The sequence below is a fragment of the Nelumbo lutea genome, chromosome 1 (assembly GCF_056320005.1).
Source record: "Nelumbo lutea isolate HS-2025 chromosome 1, American lotus-T2T, whole genome shotgun sequence".
Taxonomy (NCBI): Eukaryota; Viridiplantae; Streptophyta; class Magnoliopsida; order Proteales; family Nelumbonaceae; genus Nelumbo; species Nelumbo lutea.
In genome coordinates, this window is record NC_142684.1 from 123,919,224 (window position 1) to 123,941,049 (window position 21,826).

At 36.0% G+C, this 21,826-nt stretch overlaps 1 protein-coding gene across 13 annotated transcripts in view; it reads right to left on the reverse strand.

Annotated features, from left to right (window-relative positions):
* The window catches only part of REV1 (DNA-directed DNA polymerase), a 77,956-nt gene that overhangs the window by 45,715 nt on the left and 10,415 nt on the right, over positions 1-21,826 (reverse strand). For all 13 annotated transcript variants that reach the window (XM_088984540.1, XM_088984512.1, XM_088984534.1 and 10 more), the window contains exons 6-11: positions 4,281-4,418; positions 3,940-4,072; positions 3,752-3,840; positions 3,597-3,647; positions 3,304-3,507; positions 1,087-1,206 (exon numbers count right to left, since the gene is read on the reverse strand). In XM_088984540.1, the coding sequence (XP_088840666.1) occupies positions 1,087-1,206; positions 3,304-3,507; positions 3,597-3,647; positions 3,752-3,840; positions 3,940-4,072; positions 4,281-4,418 (735 nt within the window). The remainder of the gene's footprint in view (positions 1-1,086; positions 1,207-3,303; positions 3,508-3,596; positions 3,648-3,751; positions 3,841-3,939; positions 4,073-4,280; positions 4,419-21,826) is intronic.

Genomic DNA, 21,826 nt, shown 5'->3' on the forward strand with positions numbered 1-21,826 from the left:
ACTAACTCCATGCAGCTGATGAGACAAAAGCAATTATACAACAGAAACACCAAGAGAAGGCATGAAGAATGATAGGCTACAAATCATGGAATTCAAGACTTATGTTCTATGAATCAAAATCTTGTCAGATTACTTTGGACCAAATTTTCCATGTGAGAGCATGTCCAACTACATCTGTCATTCTGTTGTAGTACCATTACCAAGCTTATTCAGTTGTTTAACAAGACCAAAGATCATGTGATTGGACATGATTTGAGCAAGTTATGCCACCAATTTACAGATGAGCAACCTAGAAGTAGCTCTAATAGGTGATAAAATGAGAGAAAGTAGACTAAAATGGTTGGTCACATGCATAGAAGACCATCAATAACACCATAACAAGAAGTGATCTGTCACAAGTTGAAGAAGCTAGGACTAGGATCTGACAAAAATGTCATGAGTTGAAGTAGTAAGAAATAATTTAAACACTCATATAGTTGGACAAGACTTAGATGACAATGATGAAGGCCAATTTACCAACAGATTATGATATGTGGCAAGAATATCTGCTTTAATGGTAATTCTTTTGTTCCAAGATTTTCACGTAACCAATGTCAGAAAAATGGCTGAGATTTAGGCCATAAATCAGGCATAAGATTTTATTTTCATGTGAACAAGGTACCTTTCTATCTAAACAGATCTTCTTATTGATGAATGAAATGTTGTCTTTTGCCTTTCAGTTACATCAACAAATATTGTGTTTTGCTGGGATTAGAACCCTTAAGGAGGCTTTTTCTATGATTTCCATATAAAGAATCAAGACTTCAATAGTAATAAAAATATATTCATGTCACCATCCAAACTTCATTCCACAGGATAGAATTTTCCAGCTACCATACCACCATCATCAAACATAAATGTTCAATATAGCATGAAGCAGCTATACAATTCCGTTTGACAAAGCATAGTCCAGCAACAGGAAGAGGCAGAAATAGATTATAGAAAATATAGCAACCCCTAAAATCAGGATAATGATGAAACCAATTTGATATTCGGATCCCAGATCTAAAGAGTAATGCTCGTATCTCAACATGAAATCTCAGAAACCTTGGAAATCCTACGCAACTGGCCGCAAGTCCAAATTTGACGCTTTTTCAATTTCTCTTCTAGAACATGCCCAACACCTGGAAGTGCCTTGATTGGAAGTTCACTTAAATAAGCATCCACCTGAGATAATTAGCATAGTTATAGTAAATAAAGGTGGAAATATTGTCATAACTCCAAAGCCTCACATGACTCATTAAGTGATGGTGATGGATATAAAAATAAGGCAAAAGTGTCAGAATAACATACAACAATAATAGTTGGAAGCAGCAGAATATTATAAAACATAGTACAGATTTCAATATGTAAATACTCCAAAGATTTCACCATAATGTGCATTAACTACATTAGAATTACAGGAAAAGAAAGGGGGGCTAGAAAGAGATAAAGATTAGTTGTACATCAAGTCACTAAGAGAAAGAGATAAAATATGACAGGCTGACTACAAGATATCACTAAGAGAAGATAAAATATGACAGGCTGACTACCAGATACTTTGCTTAATGTCCAAAAAAAATACGTATTTTTTCTCAAAATTTGGCATCTATATTTAATTTTCTATTTGGTATCTATTTAATATAAAAAAAAAAAACAGAATATGTATTTTTCTATTTAATTTTCTAATTGGTATCTATATTTAAAAACAAATTTGGTATTATATTTAAATACAAATATTTGAGAGTACTTATATTTAATTTTATATAAATAGAAAAGTGATTCTACTTTTTTTAATTCATATGTACCATATATGTACTTACAGGCTGACTATGATACGATTCACAATTCAAATCATGAACCCTAAAGGTTTTGATTTGAAACTTATGTTTGAATCATTTTTTGCAAAAATCTTATGATTTTTGTTTGAATCCTACAATTTATATGATTCATTGCAATTCAAATCAATTCAATTAAGAATTAGTTCTCTACTTTGTCATTTTGTTTTGTTTATATTTAGTTTTGTCAAGGGTGACTTGTTTTAAGGATCTTACTAGGATTGATTTATTTACATTATTAAGATCATATATTGAGTTTATTTTCCATCATATGTAGGATATAGAGCCATTGTATGTGGACCTGCAAGTCAAACTTTATTATGTCATCTTAGACATCATTGCACAAAGTGCTAAATTCTATTATTTTAGGTACATGTATGGTAGATATGAATTTACCAAAAAAAAAAGAATAACTTTTCTATTTATATTTTTCCTTTAAGCATATCTATATTTAAATTTTGACAAGTTTTTAAAAAATAGAAATAATCTTACAGTTATGATACAATTCACAATTCAATTCAATTCAACTTTCTTTGTGATTACAATTTTCAGAACATTGGTATAGATGTATAAGCTATAAAGTGCAAACGTACAGATACAATGAAGTTTATTTTGAGTTTTTACAACTAAAGTTATATGTTCCCCTCCACTGAGAGAATATTCGGGGTTGGAAAAAAGTGATAAAAAATCTTAAGCTGTGTGTGGTGAGTGATCCTCATGCCCTAGAGTGATTCTCGGCACCCCATTTAGTGATGCCAAGTTTTTCTTCCCTTTATCTCTATTTTCTCTTTAAACTTTCAATAAGCTATTACAGCTATCAATAGCCAGAAATTCTTCATAAAAAGATGTTCGTTCAACATTCTCAAAGTATTGGAATTGATCCAGATGAATTCCCCTCAATTTCATCAAAACCCAAAGGTTTCCATTCTGCTCATTCACCTTTTTGTAACAAACCATCTCCAATCCCTCCTATATATGGACACCCTCCACATATCCTTACGTCCTTTCATCCCTCCAAATGTTATCCCAAAATTCTACCTAGAATCCTATATTCCCTATTGTATGATTATTCTACCAATCCTAGAATTCCCATCCTTTTGAGTAAGACATACGAATCTAACCAAACCTAGTCAAATTATCCATTCTAACCCTGCCTATGAAGCTTCACTGAAAAATATATATATATATATATATATATATATATCCCATCCTTAGACCAATCTTCCTATTTCCAAGTTTTTCACTGTCTTGTGCTGAATCAGTGATTTTTATGATCAAGTTCATAGACCTTTCTACCTTAACCAATCATTACTTTTTGTCCTAAACCTCCTCTAAACTCATCTTTTGGTATTCAGGTCCTACATCTGGTATCAAAACAAACTGTCCTACATTAGTTGGTACTGAAGCAAGCAGTCCTACATTAAAATGGCTTCATGTAAGAATATACCTTCTCAGGAGGGATGTAACATTGGCCATTTGGCTTAGCAGTTCTTGTGGCAAGGCGAGCAATGAGCAAATTTTGAGCAATGCCTGCACTTGCAGTGCATCCTGTCGTCTCATCTATCTCTTTTCTGATAATTGAAGCCAACTGTTCAGGATGTTCATCTTCAAGGTCTGTCACGTCTAAAAATGCTTCATCACAGCTTACAGCCTGCATCCACTAGCAGTTACAGTTTCATAAAAAATAACTTAAGTGAAAAAAGAAATATTAATTGGAAGAACATGCTGCATCATATGGACCTGCACTTTGTTGCAGTGTTTGTGCAAGATGCTATAAAATTGATCAGCAACCTGCAATAACACATATAAAAAAACATAGTTCTAAGAAAGACAACAACAAATGTGAACGTATGAAAGAAACAAAGAAAGATGCTTCTTCAAGCAAGTAATATAACCTCTTCATATGCTTCAAAATCGTAAGGGACAATAACAAGGTGAGGACAAAGTGCTTTTGCATCTCTGACAAATATTCCAGCTCTTACTCCTACCACATACAAACAAATTTTCATTTATACAGAGACTCACAGTACTCTAGCGCAGACCAAGAAGCTAAAAGGTGTAGGTAAATTCAGGTAAAACCAACCATAATCCCGAGCAGGGTAGTTTGCAGATGAAACTTCAGCTGTGCCCCTGGGATTGTTGGAATGGCATACTGCAACAGGTTTATCTCGCAACTCAGGAAGGTTCTTGATGACAACTGCAACAAAAAAACAGTCCTGGAACAACACAAGTTATCACAGAAAATTTAATACAGATTTAGACAGCCCAACCATGCATATAGACAAAACAAAATTTCTAAATAGTCAAAGACCCAAGCAATACAAAGAAATTAGAAACTAAAAAGGGTAAAATTCCATTAGAAACAAAACAAAGAAAGATTATACACTTGTATCAAAAGCACTGCATAGAAATGGAAAAGTTTACCATATCTATATGGATAATTTTCCGTGGAACAGTCAGAGCATTATTATGAGGATTTCCAAATTTATCTCCATCAGGCAAGCTAGGAAAACGCTTACGATACCTGTTCCTCCATGTTCCTATGAAATGCAGCCTTGAATGCTACACAAAAAAAAAAAAAAAAAAAGAAAAACAATGGAGTGGTACTGTCAATGATAATATACATAACAGTTTTTTCCTTTTCAACAAATAGCATATTCCATAACTGAATTAGATGACACATACACCCCAATATTTATGTGGCTTCTATGGCAAACATGTTACCTGGTATAAATACTCTATTACCAAATCAGACACCAATACTGAAATGCCAAATAAGTAACTGAGACCATGAAAAGTAAAACCATATTTTCAATGTCTGCTCGTATTGAAGGTCCAGAGCATCATTAGCTAATTTTGTCATACCCCAGGTTCTAGCAGCCACAACATTCAGTATTTTGTTGAGTAATCAAAACTTTTATTTACTTTGATATAAAGTATAAAGATATACATAAAATAAAAGAAAGAAAAGATTGAGAACAGTAAAACAAGGGCTCCGCCCCCTTTCTTCTTCTTGCACAAAAACAGGGGCTATGCCCCATTTGTTTTTTCAGTTTTTATCATAAAAACAGGGGATCCGCCCCATTTTTTTTCAGTTTTTCTTATTAAAACAGGGACTCTGCCCCATTGTTTTTCAGTTGTTATGATAAAAACAGGGGATCCGCCTCATTTTTTTTTCAGTTTTTTTCTCATTAAAACAGTTCAGTTTTTCTCATTATCAAATAGAGTAGTTTATTTATTTGTTTTATTATCAAGTAGAATAGTTTATTTATTTTCAAAGTCTGATAGGTTCACAAATATGAGTATTGATAGTTGCAAATTGCAATTTGTTATTTGCCGATTGGAAATTTTGCGAACCAAGTAGAGTAAAGAGATGGGAGACAAGTCCGACAATACTCAAGAAAGCAATAGGAAAGACCTGGGCTGGAAATATTGTTATTTGCAAGATCCAAAGAATACAAATTCTGTCACTTGCAAATTTTGTGGCAAAGTGACAAATGGAGGGATCTATAGAGCAAAAGAGCATCTAATTGGTGGAAGAAGAAATGTTAAAGTCTGTCCTAAATGCCCGAAAGAGGTGAAAGAAGAGATATTAGCATACATGCAGAGAAAAAAATCAATAAAAGAGGGCAGAATTCCTGATTTTGATGATTTTGAAAATATAATTGAAGATGAAGATGAGATGGGGGACAAGGCGGAAGTGCTTGGTAGCGGTAATCACATTCTTTCTACTTCAGATTCAAAAAGAAGTTCTAAACAGCCCCCTATAAGAAGGCAAAAGGGGCCTTTGGATAAATTTTTTCCTACTCCAAGACCAGAAGAAATTGTGAATTTGAGAAGAGAACAGAACAAGATGAAGCAAACCACTATTAGTGATGCATATAATAAAGAAGGGAGAGAGCAAGTATGCATACGCACTGCTAGATGGTTTTATCAAGCTGGTATTCCCTTGAATACCGTACACTTGAAAAGTTTTGAAGCAGTGATAGAGGCAATAGGGCAATTTGGTTTGGGATTAAAAATCCCAAATTACTATGAGTTGCGAGTTCCTTTCTTGAAGGAGGTTGATTATACAAAAACATTGCTTCAACACCATTAGGAGTCTTGGGAAAAATGGGGCTGCTCTCTTATGTCTGATGGGTGGATGGATAAAAAGGATAGGACCCACATAAATTTTTTGGCCCATAGCCATGCGGGGACAATGTTTATAGAGAGCATTGATGCTTCAAGTGAAGTAAAAACAGCTGAGAGGTTATCAATGTTGTTTGACAAGATGGTGGAGAGAATTGGTGAGAAAAATGTTCTCCAAGTTATTACTGACAATGCATCAAATTATGTCCAAGCCGGTGAGTTTTATACTTCGTTATTATTTCTATTTAACTTTCCTCTAGTCTTTTAACATGTTAGAGTCACATTTCTTAGTTCTTATTTCTTGAATTGTTTTCTTGTATTATTATGGAAGTTTTTGATGGCAAAGCATCATCATCTGACATAGACACCGTGTGCTGCCCATTATTTGGACTTGATATTGGAAGACATTGGGAAGTTGCCTACTGTGAAGAAAACAATTGAAAGGGAAATTGCACTTATGGGGTATATCTATAACCATCCAGGTTTATTGAACCTGATAAGGAAGTTCACAAATCAGAGAGAATTGATTAAGCCAGCAAAAACCCGTTTTGCTACTTCCTTTCTCACATTGCAGAGTATATACAAACAAAAGAAGAATTTGAGAGATCTGTTCAACTCAAAGGAATGGAATGATAGCAAATGGATAAAAGAAGCAAAAGGGAAAAGAATAGGGGAGACAGTCATGATGCTCACATTTTGGAATAATGTCATCTTTACTCTTAAAGTGTGTGGCCCTCTTGTTCGTATATTAAGGTTGGTGAATCGTGAAAACAAGCCTTCCATGGGTTATATTTACAAGGCTATGGACCGAGCAAAGGAGGTCATTGACAAGGCATTTGGTGGAAGGAAAGAAAAATATGAAGACATTTTTTAAATTATTGATAAGGGGTGGGAATGCCAACTCCACCAACCATTGCATGCAGCTGGTTACTTTTTGAACCCCCAATTTTATTATGATGATCACAAGATAATAGAAATAGATGAAGAGGTTATGATGGAACTTTTTAAAGTAATTGAGATGCTTGAGAAGGACAAGAACAAGAGAAGTGTAATCACTGATGAAATATCCAAGTACAAGAATGCAGAAGCCATTTTTGGTTTTGATATGGCTATTTCCTAGAGGAAGATTAAAGCATCAGGTAAATAACATTGGTTTAATAATTAATATAATATTTGATTCTCTTAATATTTTTAGTTAGTCTAATGATCACTAATTCAGTTAATATTTATATTTTTTAGCTGATTGGTGGACCATATTTGGTGCTTTTACTCCGAATCTACAAAAGATTACAGTAAAAGTTCTAAGTTTAACATGTAGTGCATCGGGGTGGGATCGAAATTGGAGTGTATTTGCGCATTATGCCAAACTACTACACTAGAATACTTCCATTTTTTTGGATAAACTATCTTAACTTTACACTTATTTAATTTTTTGAATTAACAAATTCATACTAAGAAAAGAAATTGGTTGGATCAGAAGCAACTAAATGACTTGGTATTTGTTAAGTTCAACCACATGATTAAAGAAAGTTTTGACTCACATAGCACCAATGACCCCATTTCACTAAAAGATATAGATGAGAGTAATGAATGGGTAATGGGGGAAGTAGGATGTGATGAGGATGATGCAGAAGCTGATTTGGTGTTTGATGATGATACACTAACATGGGGAGATGTTAGTTGTGCTTCTGGAGTTGAAGGGCCACTAATGTATAAGTTGTCGAGTGTAGGAAGAGGGAAAGGAAGAAGTTGTCGAGTTACGGGAGAGAATAGGGTGTTACTGTTCACACCCAGAATATTCCATTATATATTAAATCTAAAATTATAGTCATGTCCCTATAAGGGCGCCCAAAATACAAATAATAGGAAAAGACAACAATACCCCTAAAGCCAAATGCACATTTTCAACACTCCCCCTCAAGCTGAGCATAGATATCTATCATGCCCAACGTGCTCAAGTTTCTATCAAGTTTTGGCTTGTTGAGACCCTTAGTGAGGCAATCAGCAAATTGGTTCTCTGACCTAACAAAAGGCACACATATTTCTCCATTAGCTATCTTCTCTCTAACGAAGTGTTTGTCAACTTCAATATGCTTTGTGCGGTCATGTTGAATAGGGTTATGAGCAATGCTTATGGCAGCTTGATTATCACAATGTAGCATCATTGGGGTTTCAACTTGGATCCCAATCTCTAACCAAGGTGCAGTAACCTGAGTCGGACCTTCTTTCATCTATAGAACCTGCCCAAGCAACATCAGTATAAGCCTCAACCTTGAGACGTCCCTAGTTAGAGTATAACATTCCTTTACCTGGACACCCTTTAGGTAGGCAAGAATCCAGTTGACAGCCTGCATATGTGAAGTTCTAGGACTGTGCATATACTGACTCACCATGCTAACAACATAGGATATATGAGGTCGAGTCAGGCACAGGTAAAGAAGTCAACCAACAAGCCTCTGGTAAACACCCTTGCCTAGAAGAATATCTCCATCATCAGCACTCAGTACTTCCTCTGTGAAATAAATATCCCTCCCTTTGACCTTGCCACTTCGATTCCAAGAAAGTATCTGAGATTCCCAAGATCTTTGATTTCAAATTCAGAAGCAAGGAATGACTTTAGTTGGTTTATCCTAGAGTGATCATCTCCAATGACAACAATATCATCCACCCACATACACTATCAACAAGGTGAGTAGGCCATTAACCCTTCATATAAACAAAGTATGGTCCTTTTGTGATTGTGTAAACCCAATTTTGAAAATAGCCTTCCTGAATCTATCAAACCAAGCTCTAGGGGATTGTTTAAGCCCATAAAATGATTTTCTTAAACGACAAACCTTCCCCTCACATGTATACCTCCTCCTGAAGATCTCCATTTAGGAAAGCATTCACATCCATCTGATATAGAGGCCATGAATAATGAGTAGTAAGAGACATAATAACTCGAATAGAGTTCATTTTGCCTATAGGAGCAAAGGTCTCTTGAGAGCATAGTTGTCAAGGCGACACCTAGGCGACAAGGCGCCCTTTGAGGCTCGCCTCGCTTAATCACCAAGCAATTTTCTACTTCCTACTATAAAATACTGTTTTATTCATTCTTTTCTGAGATTATAATTATAAAATAGACATTATTAAACTAAAATAGTCATTTTGTGTGTTTATATACTAATTTCTTTTTATTATTTTCTTATTTATTAGGGTTTAATCAACACAAGCATTGCTAAATGCTGTATTGAACCCTCAAAGACTTAAAAACCTGAACCAATAAGGAAGAACTTAAAATTTTATCTAATCAGCACATATTCCTCTTCCATATATTCTTCTTCTTCTTCTTCTACCAATACTTTTTATTTTCTTCTTTTCCTATAACAAAAATAAGGGTTCAGCCCCTATATTTTTTGAATTTTATTTTCCTTCTTCATTTTCTTCTCATGAATTTGTTGATTTTCTATACTTTAATATGAAATTTATACTTTTCTTATGAAAATCACGAATAATTATTAAAGAAATATGGTTATGGTACCTAGGGAATTACCCTAGGATCTATTTTTTTAACATAAAAAATCCATCGCCTAGGTGACGCCTAGGCGACTAGGCGACAAGGCGCCCCTTAGTCACCTAGCCTCACCTTGGCACCTTGAAAACTATGCTTGATAGTCAATCCCATATGTTTGGGCGTATCCTTTTGCCACCAACCTAGCTTTGTATCTTTCAATTGATCCATCAGCCCGATGTTTAATGGTATACACCCACTTGCAACCCACTAGGACTTTGCCTTCAAGAAGAGGAACAAGCTCCCAAGTGTGGTTTTTTTAGAGAGCCTCTATCTCTTGGTTCATAGCATCCTTCCACTGAGGTGATTGAACTGCATCTAAAACATTACGAGGAACAGAAACAAAGGAGATAGCAGTAACATAGGCATGATAGGAGGGTGAAAGAGCATCATAAGAAACACAGTTAGTGATGGGGTAGGCAGTGCATTTCCTTTTTCCTTTTCTAACTGCAATGGAAGGCCAAGGTCAGATTGTGAGACATCATGCTCAATAACAATAGGAGAAGGAAGATCAGGGTTCTTTCAGAGTTACCTGGAATCGAGTGATTCGATTGTTGTGGACATTCAGCCTCAAGAGTATCCTTCCTTCTATGCCTTATAAACCATTGTTGCCAAGATCGCTAGAGAGGAACAGGAGGAGGAGGAGGAAGAGGAGCAGGAATACTGTTACTACAAGGGGAAGACGAACTAGGAATGTCCATAAAGGTAGGAATAGAAAAACAGAAAGGAGTTCGATCTTCACAAACACCCTCCCCCTGAAGAGAAGGACGAGTGGAATGAAAATATGGAGTAGACTCAAGGAATGTAACATCCTTAGATACGTACCTTCAACTAGTATGGGGATCAAAGCACTTGTACCCCTTTTGGACTGGAGAGTAGCCCAAAAATATGCATTTGGCAGATTTGGGGTTAAGTTTCAAGCGATGACTCATGTCATGAACAAAGTAACTACAACCAAAGACTCTGAGAGGCAAGCTGAAAATAGGATCCTTAGGAAACAAGAGTTGATAAGGGAATTGGAGAGAATGGGATCATGAAAGAAGTCTATTAATGAGATACATTGTTGCTTCAACTGCATCTCCCTATAATCGAGTTGGTACATTCATCTGGAAGAGAAAGCTTCTTGCCACCTCAACATGTCTACTTTTTCTCTCTGCTACACCATTCTATTGCGGAGTATGAGAACATGAACTTTGATAAATTTCTCCCTTTCCTTCAAGGAATAATCGCAAATGCTTTTCAAAATACTCCTTAGCATTGTCAAACCGTATTATCTTGATGTGCCTTTCAAATTGTGTTTCCACCATCTTGAAGAAGTTTTGAACAATGGAAGGAACCTCATCTTTACTCTTCATCAGGTAAAGCCAAGTATATCTAGAGTAATCATCAATGAACAATATAAAATACTTATAGCCACCCATACATGGAATAGGGTATGGGCCCCAAACATCAGTGTGTATCAAGTTGAAAGCAACATCACTCCTATTACTTGCAAGATATATAGTTCTACATTGTTTTGAGAGATGACAAACTTCACATTGCATACTCAAACTAGACCCACACTGACATAAGTTTGGAAACAAAAATTTAATGGACTTAAAAGACACATGACCGAGGCAACAATGCCACAACTTCAAAAAACTCAAATTTTCATGTCCAGTTCCAATCGTCCTCCCCGTTCTCAAGTCCTAAAAAACACAATGAAGGAAAAAGTAACTGAACAATTATGGGATTTGGTAAGAGTGCTAACAGATAAAAGATTCTTGTACAAGTGGGGAACATGAAGGATAGAGATCAAGGAAAGATAACGAGTAAGCTTAACCTCCCCCAGACCAGAGATAGGGGTCTGAGATCCATTAACGACAGTGATTTTTCCTTCCCCTAGAGCCAACTTATAAGAGGTGAAGTGAGAAGACATACCAGTCATATGTGCACTAGCTCCAGAGTCCACAATCTAAGAGCTAGTAAGAGAAGATTAACAAGTGCAATACATGTTTTTGCAAAAGCACTAGAAGGATTACTAGAACTAGTAGAGGCAAAGAACCTAGACTTCTCAAGCTGAGTCAACAGAATCCTGAGCTTCTCCATCACATCAGAGGAATCATGTGTGGGAGACTGTACATTAGGAGGGCAATCAGCTCCAACAGTAGCAAGATGAGCATTACCCTTCTTTGTAGTTTTAAACTTGTCAGGCTTCAAATGTGAATTCAATTTCCAACACCTATCCTTCGTATGTTTCGACCTCTTGCAGTAATCACAAACCACATCATCATGCTTTTCATTAGTACCCTGTGTGTTTGTACTCGACTCGGACCTTGAAGACATGTAGGCAGAATGATCAATCACTAAAGTCTGCACCATAGCAACCCTTCTACTCTCCTCTCCATGCACTAAGGGAGTATGCAGTAACAAGGGAAAGAATATCTGCACTCAAAATGTGTTGTCGAGTAAAATCATACTCACCATTCAATCCAGCCAAGAAGTCAAACACTCGGTTCTTCTCAACATACTTCCGATATTGTTCACTGTCCTCAGGGTTCTTCCATTCCAAGTTCTCCAAATGATCAATTTCTTCCCATACAGACTACACAGAAGAGAAGTACATGGCTACAGTCCTCTCCCCCTGACGTATATTACAAGCTTCTCTTCAGAGTTGATAGACTTTGGCTGTATTTTTTGCTTGAGAGTATGTGGCTGTAACACGATCCCAAATATCCTTGGCAGTGGAGAGGAACATATAATTGTGGGCAATATGTGGTTGCATTGAACAAACCAGCCATGACATAACAAAGGAATTATCCTGTTCCCGTCTAGCAAGTTTGGGGTCATCAGCTTTTGGCTTCTCCTCTCTACCAGTAATAAATCCTAGCTTACCCCTACCTCCTATAGTAAGCTTGGCTGATTGAGATCACTCTAGGAAGTTGGTTCAGTAGAAATCTGCTGAATTAAAAAAATATAAAAGAAAAGTAGTTTTTGAAGAGAGAAGGAAGAGAAAAGGAGAAGAAGAGAAGAAGAGAAGTTGGAAAGAAAAGAGAGCTATATTCTGGCTGCCCCCTTCACTTATTATTTATACTAAAATAATAGAACAATACAAAGACAACTATGCCCTTATAGGGCGGAAAAACATAAAACAGCATATATAACACTCAAAAACATAATAAAATTTGGACTCACATAACTACTATGGTCCCCACCCCATATCTAACAACTAACATAAAACATCTACAAGAAAAACATCATAAAACTAATTAATCTTCAACACTCCCCCTCAAATTGGGAGTAAATGTCACACATTCCCAACTTGCGTAGATCATGTTCAAGCTTGTTCTTTGCCACCCCTTTAGTGAGAACATCAGCTAGCTACAACTCTGAAGAGACATAAGGCAAACAAACTTCTCCAGTTGTTACCCTTTCTCTTATAAAGTGTCTATCAACTTCAATGTGTTTTGTCCTATCATGCTGAATTGGATTATGGGCAATATTGATTACAGCCTGATTGTCACAGTATAACATCATAGGTTCCTCTACTTTCACTCCAATCTCACTCACTAACCCAAAGAAGTTTTGAGACACCATGAGCCATGGATCTATACTCAGCCTCTGCACTTGACCTTTCCACAACCGCTTGCTTCTTACTCTTCCAGGAGATTAAGTTTCCACCTACAAAGGTACACACTCCTAATGTAGACCTCCTGTCATCTAAGCATCCTAACCAGTCTGCATTTGTATAGGCTTCTAGATTCAGATTCTCATGATTTGAGTAAAGATTGCCTCTACTAGGGTGCTTTTTTAGATATGCAAGTATTCTCTCAATAGCTTCCCAGTGCTGAACCCGATGTGCATTCATGTACTGACTCACAACACTGACAGCATAAGAAATATCTGGTCGTGTCATAAACAAATACAGCAGTCGGCCCACCATTCTTTGATATCTCCCCACATCCTTTACCAACTCACCATCCACACCATTAATTCTGTGATTTGAATCAATAGGAGTATTTGTTGGTTTGGTCCCCAGCTTCCCAGTCTCCCACAGTAGGTCAAGTACATACTTTCTCTGAGAAATGAAGATCCCATGCCTGCATCTTGCAACTTCAATCCCTAAGAAGTATTGGAGCTCACCGAGATCTTTGATCTCAAATTCTTGTTGCAATGATTTTTTGAGATCATCAATCTCCTCCATATCATTTCCTATCACCACTATATCATCCACATACACAATCAGAATTGACACCAGAGCATCTCTCTTCACAAAGAGGGTGTGATCAAACTGTGTCTATGTGTATCCAAAATGGATGAGCGCCCCTCTGAACCTGTCAAACCAAGCCCTAGGTGACTATTTCAGTCCATACAGAGATTTTCTGAGTCTGCACACCTTTCCTTTACCAACATTTTCATAAAAGCCTGTTGAAATGTCCATATATACCTCATCCTGTAAATCACCATTGAGGAAAGCATTTTTGACATCAAGATGGAAAAAGGGCCATGAATAGGTGGCTACTAGAGATAAAAGGATACGAACTGAACTCATCTTTGCTACTGGTGCAAAGGTTTCCAGATAATCAACACCATAGGTCCGAGTATACCCTTTTACTACCAACCTTGCCTTGTACCTCTCTATCTTGCCGTCAGCCTTATACTTCACTGTGAATACCCATCTACATCCAACTGTCTCCTTGTCTGGGGGGAGATCAACTATTTCCCAAGTTTGGTTTTTGACCAAAGCATCCATCTCATCTTGCATATCTGTTTTCCACTCAGGTTTGGAGAGAACCTCAGTAACATTCTTGGGTATAGACACAGAATCTAGGGAAGAAAGAAAAGCATGGTAGGAGGATGATAAGGCACTATAGGAAAGATGCTGTGAAATGCAGTGGGTTGTACACTTTCTCTTCCCCTTACGAAGTGCAATGGGAAGATCAAGGTTAGTGGAATCAGATGCAACAATGGTGTTAGGGATAGAAACATTATCATCAGAAAACAAAACAGACTCAGGCTCAAGAGGAATACCTGGAACTGTATCTGTCGAATCTGGAGTTTCAGAAGGACTGATAGAGAGTGGTGTGGGTTGAGGATGCGTGGAGTCAACCATCATCTACCGGTGTTGATATTTCTGTGAGGCTGCCCATAGAGGCTCAGGTAATGAAACTGGAGGTATAGGTGCTGGCTGAACTGATGGAGGCACCATAGAAACAGAAAAAGGAACAAATTGTGAGTTCTCCTCCCAAAAACTCTCCCCCTGAGGAGAACCACCCGAGAAGAAAAATGTGGATTCAAAGAAGGTAACATCCATAGTGACAAATCTGCTCCTCGACACTGGGTCATAACAGCAATACCCCTTTTGGTTCTGAGCATACCCAAGAAAAACACATTTCTTGGCCTTAGGGTCCAATTTCTTTCAATGAGGGCCAAGAATGTGAACAAAAGAAACACAACCAAAAACCCTCAGAGGTATATGAAATATCTCTCCATCTGGAAAAAGAAGGCTAAATGGCACCTTAAACCCCAAAGTCCGTGAAGGAACACGGTTAATCAAATGCATGGCTGTAAGAACTGCATCTCCCCAGAACTGCACAGGAACTGAAGCACACACCATAAGACTCCTTGCCACCTCCACAATGTGTCTGTTTTTCCTCTCTACAACTCCATTCTGTTGTTGTGTATATGCACAACTGCTCTGATGAACAACACCATGTTCTAAGATATACGTGGTCAGGTCCCTCTCAAAGTACTCTCTGGCATTATCTGATCTAAAAGCCTTAGCTCTCACTCCAAATTGTGTGAGAACCATCTGGTGGAACTACCATACCAAGTTAGGAACCTCATCACGTGATCTCATCAAATATATCCAAGAATATCGTGTATAATTATCCACAAACAAGAGAAAGTAACAGAATCCTCCCATGGAAGGGATATGATATGCCCCCCATACATCAGTATGAACAATATCAAAAGCAGAAGTACTTCTTTTATTACTTGGTTTAAAAGACTGTCTACAACGCTTTCCTAACTGACAACTCTCACACTCCAAAGTTAATAACTGAACAGACTCAAACAACTTGGGGTAAAGACATTTCAAAGAACTAAAAGAAAGATGTCCCACGATTATGCCAAAGCATAATCTGGTTAACTGACTCTGGCCCACTACTATTGTTGTTGCTAACATGATGGCCCTGATGTCTCAGAATCTCATCCAGAAGGTAGACTCCATTCACCTCACAACCACCCCCAATCATCTTCTTTCACTCCAGATCCTGCAAAACACAATTATCAGGAAGAAAGGTCACGGAACAATTCGAATTTTTTGTCAAAGAACTAATAGACAGTAGGTTGGTATGAAGTCTATGGACATGTAAAACAGAAGATAGAGTTATATCATTGGGCACTCTAACTGTCCCCTTCCCAGCAATGGGCATATGTGAACCATCTGTTGTAGAGACTTCTGTCTCTACCAGAGCACAACTGTCTCTACCAGCAGGGGTGTAGTTGGCTCCTGCATTCTGCTGTTCATCTAGAAGGCTAGAGCTAGGTGACTCTTTCTTACTCATAAGCTATCCAAACCTCTCCAATTCTATTCTCACTATTGCTACTGCAATGGATTCCCAATCTGTTTGGGAGAGAAGGGCTAAAGAGTCTCCTGTAGTGGCTACATTTGCATTTCCTTTCTTGTTTCTTATCCGAGCAGGCATAAGATTTGGATGAAGCTCCCAACAAGTGTCCCTGGTATGCTTAGGCTTCTTGCAATAATCACACACCAAGTCCTTCTTATCTTCCCCTCTAGTCTCACTACTCCCCCTGTCTCCATTCGGCTTAGGTTTTGTTGTACCAACCATAGCCGACTGGTCAATCCCAAGTTGTCTCAGCATTACATTCCTCCTACTCTCCTCTCTAGAGACAAAGGCATAGGCCTGAGAGAGTGTCACACCCTCCCTAGAAAGAATATGATGCCTAGCAATGTCAAATTCAGGGTTCAGCCCTGCTAAGAACTCAAAAACCATATTCCTCTCTACCAGTCTGTGATAAGTTGTTGCATCATTTACACTTTCCCATACCACAGTTTCTAAGTGATCTATTTCCAGCCATAGGGTTTTCAGCATGGAGAAATACACAACAAGAGGTTTTTCTCCCTGTTTCATACTTACCACCTGATTTCTTAACTGATAGGCTCTGGCTTCATTTTGCTTCTAAGAGTAGGTTTCAGTCACTCCATCCCAAATCTCCTTTGTAGTATTAGCCCTTAGAAAATTTTTTGCAATATGAGGTAACATAGAATTACACAGCTAGGACATTACCATGTAATTCTCCTGCACCCATCGGGAAGAGTCTGTACCAAGTTTCTTCTCCTCCCCAGTGAGATACCCTAATTTTCCACGAGAACCAATAGCCATCTTAGTTGATTGTGCCTACTCCAAATAATTTGTACCATCAAGTTTTACTATAGTATTGATCACATACCCAAAAATATCACTACTACCTCCAACACCCAATCCTACAATACCAGTAGATTTCATCTCGATATTCCAACTCTCCATCTTACTTCAAACAATCCAACAGTAAGGAAAAAATAGATTGGAGACCTTCAAAAAATAATTTAATATCACACACACAAAAACCAACCCTTCTGGAAGAAGAAAACCCTAGCTGGAGGGAAATCTCTCTCCTCCCCATGCCTCCTAACAAAGAGAAAAGTGAATCGATCACTCCGGGAAGCCCAGAAAATTCAAAAAACCAAACCGACCTCTTCAGAAAATCAAAAGAAGACTAACAATACCTAGGCGCCCAAGATCATATCAAAAACAAAGAGTCCAACTTTTCTGGGACTCTTCCCCGTACTCTAGTTCTTCTTGATTTTGATGCCGAACAGTAGATCACCTTCCTAATGACTAGATCCCACCAAAAACTCTAAGAACTGAGCAATCTATAGCAGATCGATCAGTCCTTTACTACTTCATGCAGTCAGCTGATCTAGGGCTGCATGAAAATGCTTCAAGAAACCCTAGCCGATGCTCTGATACCAAGTAGAAATCTGTTGAATTAAAAAATATAAAAGAAAAGTAGCTTCTTGAAGAGAGAAGAGGGAAGGAGAAGAAGAGAAGAAGATAAGTTGGAAAGAAAAGAGAGCTATATTATGGCCGCCCCCTTCACTTATTATTTATACTAAAATAATAGAACGGTACAAAGACAACTATGCCCTTATAGGGCGGCAAAACATAAAATAGCATATATAACACTCAAAAACATAATAAAATTTGGACTCACATAACTATTGTTGTCCCCACCCTCTATCTAACAACTAACATAAACATCTACTTAGAAAAACATCATAAAACTGATTAATCTTCAATAGGTTCCATCAAGTTTTACAGTGGTTATCATACCACTGGAGACATCGACATTACTCGGAAGCACTCCGGAAATAGTTTGTAACTCCTTAGACACATCCATTTAAGTTGGGTAGGCCTTTTAACAGTTCTACAGCACTACAACAACCAACTGACAACAATATAGGAAGGAAAAAAGACCTCCCGTAGAAAGATTAGAAGTTATAAGGATGTGGAACCACTTCCCATACCACAATAACCCTAAAATTAGGGTGCACCAAAGTATATCAGATTCAAGGGTTGCCGCCGATTCCTGTACGGACTACTGACGTCATCCGGCGGCGGTCTGATGTCAATAAGTCTTCTTGAGTTCGGGAGTTGGCAGAGGAACCTAGTCCAAGACTTCTTCCCACTCTGATACCAAGTTGTCAAGTGTAGGAAGAGGGAAAGGAAGAAAGAAGAAGAAGAAGAAGAAGAAGAAGAAGAGTTACGGGAGAGAATAGGGTGTTACTATCATGTCCCTATAAGGGTGCCCAAAATACAAATAATAGGAAAAGACAACAATAACCTAAAGCCAAATGCACATTCTCAACAGCATTCAAGGTCTAGAGCTTCAACTTCACAAGCAAGAGCAACAAAATCTAGTGGAAAAAGACCAAGACAGCTTCAATTGGAAGATGAAGAGGAAGAAGAAGTTGATGTTGAAGTTGAAGTTGAAGAAGAAATAGAAGAGGACTTTGATGACTACAAATCAGATGACAATGAAGATGAAGTTGAACTTCCAAGTAAAGATGAAGAGGATGCTGAATGAGTCTTGAAGAATGGCTGAAACCTTAGACTCTTTTTTTATATAGAAAATTGTCTCTGACTTTTGTTTAGAAAATTGTCTCTGGCTCATTTTTTGGGTAGAAAACTGTCTATGACTCTATGTCTATAATCTATATGTCTTTTTTTTAAAGAAAATTGTCTGTCTCTTTTTTTTAAAGAAAATTGCCTATGATAGTATGACTATGACATGACTCTAACTCTATGTGATTGTTCATTGTATTGCATTAATGGCTTGTAGCTTGCTTGAAGTCTTGAACTTAATGTTGATTGGTCATTGGTGAGTACTTGAAAACTTGATTATTTCAGAATTTTGTTGTTATTTGACACTGCCTAGGCGTCGCCTTGACAACTATGCTTATGAGTTATGTCCAATATTGCAATGGTATTAATTACCAAAAAAAAATTATTAGATTTCGGAATTTAATTTCTTTAATTGCATTATTTCACAATTGTATTCTTGTATTGATGATTTGGCTAAATTATTGAAACTTGAAAGATATGAACATGATGTCATGTATAGCTCAGATTTATATAATTATATGATCATATTAAATAGCAATACAATTAAGGATATAATTTTTTATTGCTTAAAATTGAAGTTGAACATTGATCATACCCATAGCATCTATTGAATTACGATTTATGAAAGTGGTGTAATTGTTAGACTCACTACCAGTCTACTACTATAGTACTACTACTACCTATTTATGTTATGTCTATAGGCTAAAAATTAATACAAAGTCATTCATTTTCATAATTTTTTAGGGGTTTAGGTATTTTTATAGTTTTTTGATAATTTCTAGAAAAATCAGAAAAAATCTTATGATTTACAATACGATTCGATTTAAACCTTTTACGATTTACAATACGATTACGATTTTTAGAACATTGACTGTGACAGTCGAGGCATTAAATATGCCCTTTCTAAAAAAATAAATCGACTACCTAGAAAAGCATAGTCAACTAACCTAAACAGACTGGATTCAATTGATACCAGTTGACTAATATGGAGGAACCACATGACCAAGAGACAAAAAAGATTTCACCCTTGTCATGTAGCCAACTAACAAATGTGACAACCGACTACTCTGAAGAAATTTAACCATTTAAAGGTTCTAACAGTTACAACCATCTATGGAAATCCTTCTAACATGTTGGAGAAACTTTGAACCATTAAAGAAGGAAAAATCGCTCCAACAGCTAGAAAATGGTCACTTGCTCTCAATTCCTCTACAAATAGAGTTCTATTCAAGAATTTAAATATTGACACATCAGTCGTGTGTATCGACAAGATACAGATCAGTATCGGTGTATATCGCACCGTATCAGCCAATACCATCCGATACGTTCTGATACACGCTGATACGCGTGCATCTCTTGTCTTGTTTAAAAAGCGCTCTTACAAAGATTCAAACTCAAGTCTTGGCACCCATGCCACAGTGCACTAACATTCTAAGCCACTATGCCATCATTCAACTTGTGATATTAAGTGAAACAAAATACACTTAATTAACTTTATCATTAACATGAACCTAGACAAATATTATATTTTATGTTCAATAATTCTAACTTAAAATCAAAAATAATATTAAAAATTACTATTTTATAAACATTAATGAAGTAAGCAATCTATCAAATCTAGATTTATATCAAAAATTGTTTTTACTCTCAATAAATTTATAAAAATAAAAATATTAATAATAAATAATTATTTTAGTACTTAAATTTCATAAATTTGTACATTATATGTATCATCAAATTTTAATATTTGTATATACATTATTCATTGATATTTTAATTTAGACTAAATAACATATTTATTAATTACATAAATAAAAAAAATTACAAAATATTCAAAAATATAATATTAAATTGAATTTATCAAATCCACTAATTTAAATTTATATAAAAATGATTTGTTATTTCAGAAAAAACTAAAGAAAATAAAAACGTTAATAATGGAATTGTTACTTTAATAATTAAAAATTATGAATTTCATAAGATAAGTATCTTAGAAATTTTAATAATTTTGACATACTTTAAGTTAAGATTGAAAGTAAAGATATGATAATAATATGTGTATCTTAGAAAAATTATAAATTTCATATGATAGTAATTTTGATACTATCAAACATTTCAAAATTTAATATTTAATTAACTTTTTTTGTTAATGTTGAAAAGTAAAAATAGAAAATAATTGCTATAGTAATTAAAATATAATAATTCCATATGTTTTGTGTCTTGGACTTTTAAAATTTAACATAATAATGGTTTTGTGCATGTTTTACTTTATAAAAACTATATAATATGAGTCTTGGACTCTTGATTGTTAGATTATCAACAAAATTGTATGATATTTATGTATCTTGTTATATTAGTAATAAATTTCTTTATGAATTTATGCTTTATTTGTTGATATTTTGACTTTTAAAATTAGTGTAATTGATGTATTTACGAAATTTGTACCATTTTCCTAATGTATCCATGTGTTTTCATATTTTTCGTCCATATCCATGCGTTTTCAAAGCGTATCTGTATCCGTATCCAAACTATCTGATACGATACCCGAAACCGATATTTTGATCCTTGGTTCTACTTGATTCAAAATAGAAAAAGCAAGAGATTGAATCAAGGCTTATTAAAAACAACCTATGCATTTCTTGTACACATTGCATATAGTTGTTTTTCAAAGAAAGCAAGCAAGCTAGTGTCATTTTTATTGAAGAGATCCCTGAGCTTCAATAGTGTTAGAGGTGAGCAAAGTTGAGAAGCCTTTGACCTTATACAATCTCACCCACCTATTGGGAGTGAGCATCTATTGAGAACTCTAGCAATTGAGATTAGTTTGTGCTTGTATTGATATCATAGTTGTCAAGGAGACACCTAGGCGACAAGGCACCCTTTGAGGCTCACTTAGCCTAATCACCAAGCAGTTTTGTACTATGTATTATAAAATACTTTTTTATTCTTTATTTTTTGACATTATAATTATAAAATAGGCACTATTAAACTAAAAAATTCATTTTGTGTGTTTATATACTATTTTTTTTATTATTTTATTATTCTGTTAGGGTTTAATCAATATAAACATTGCTAAATGCTGTATTGAACCCTCAAAGACTTTAAAACCTGAACCA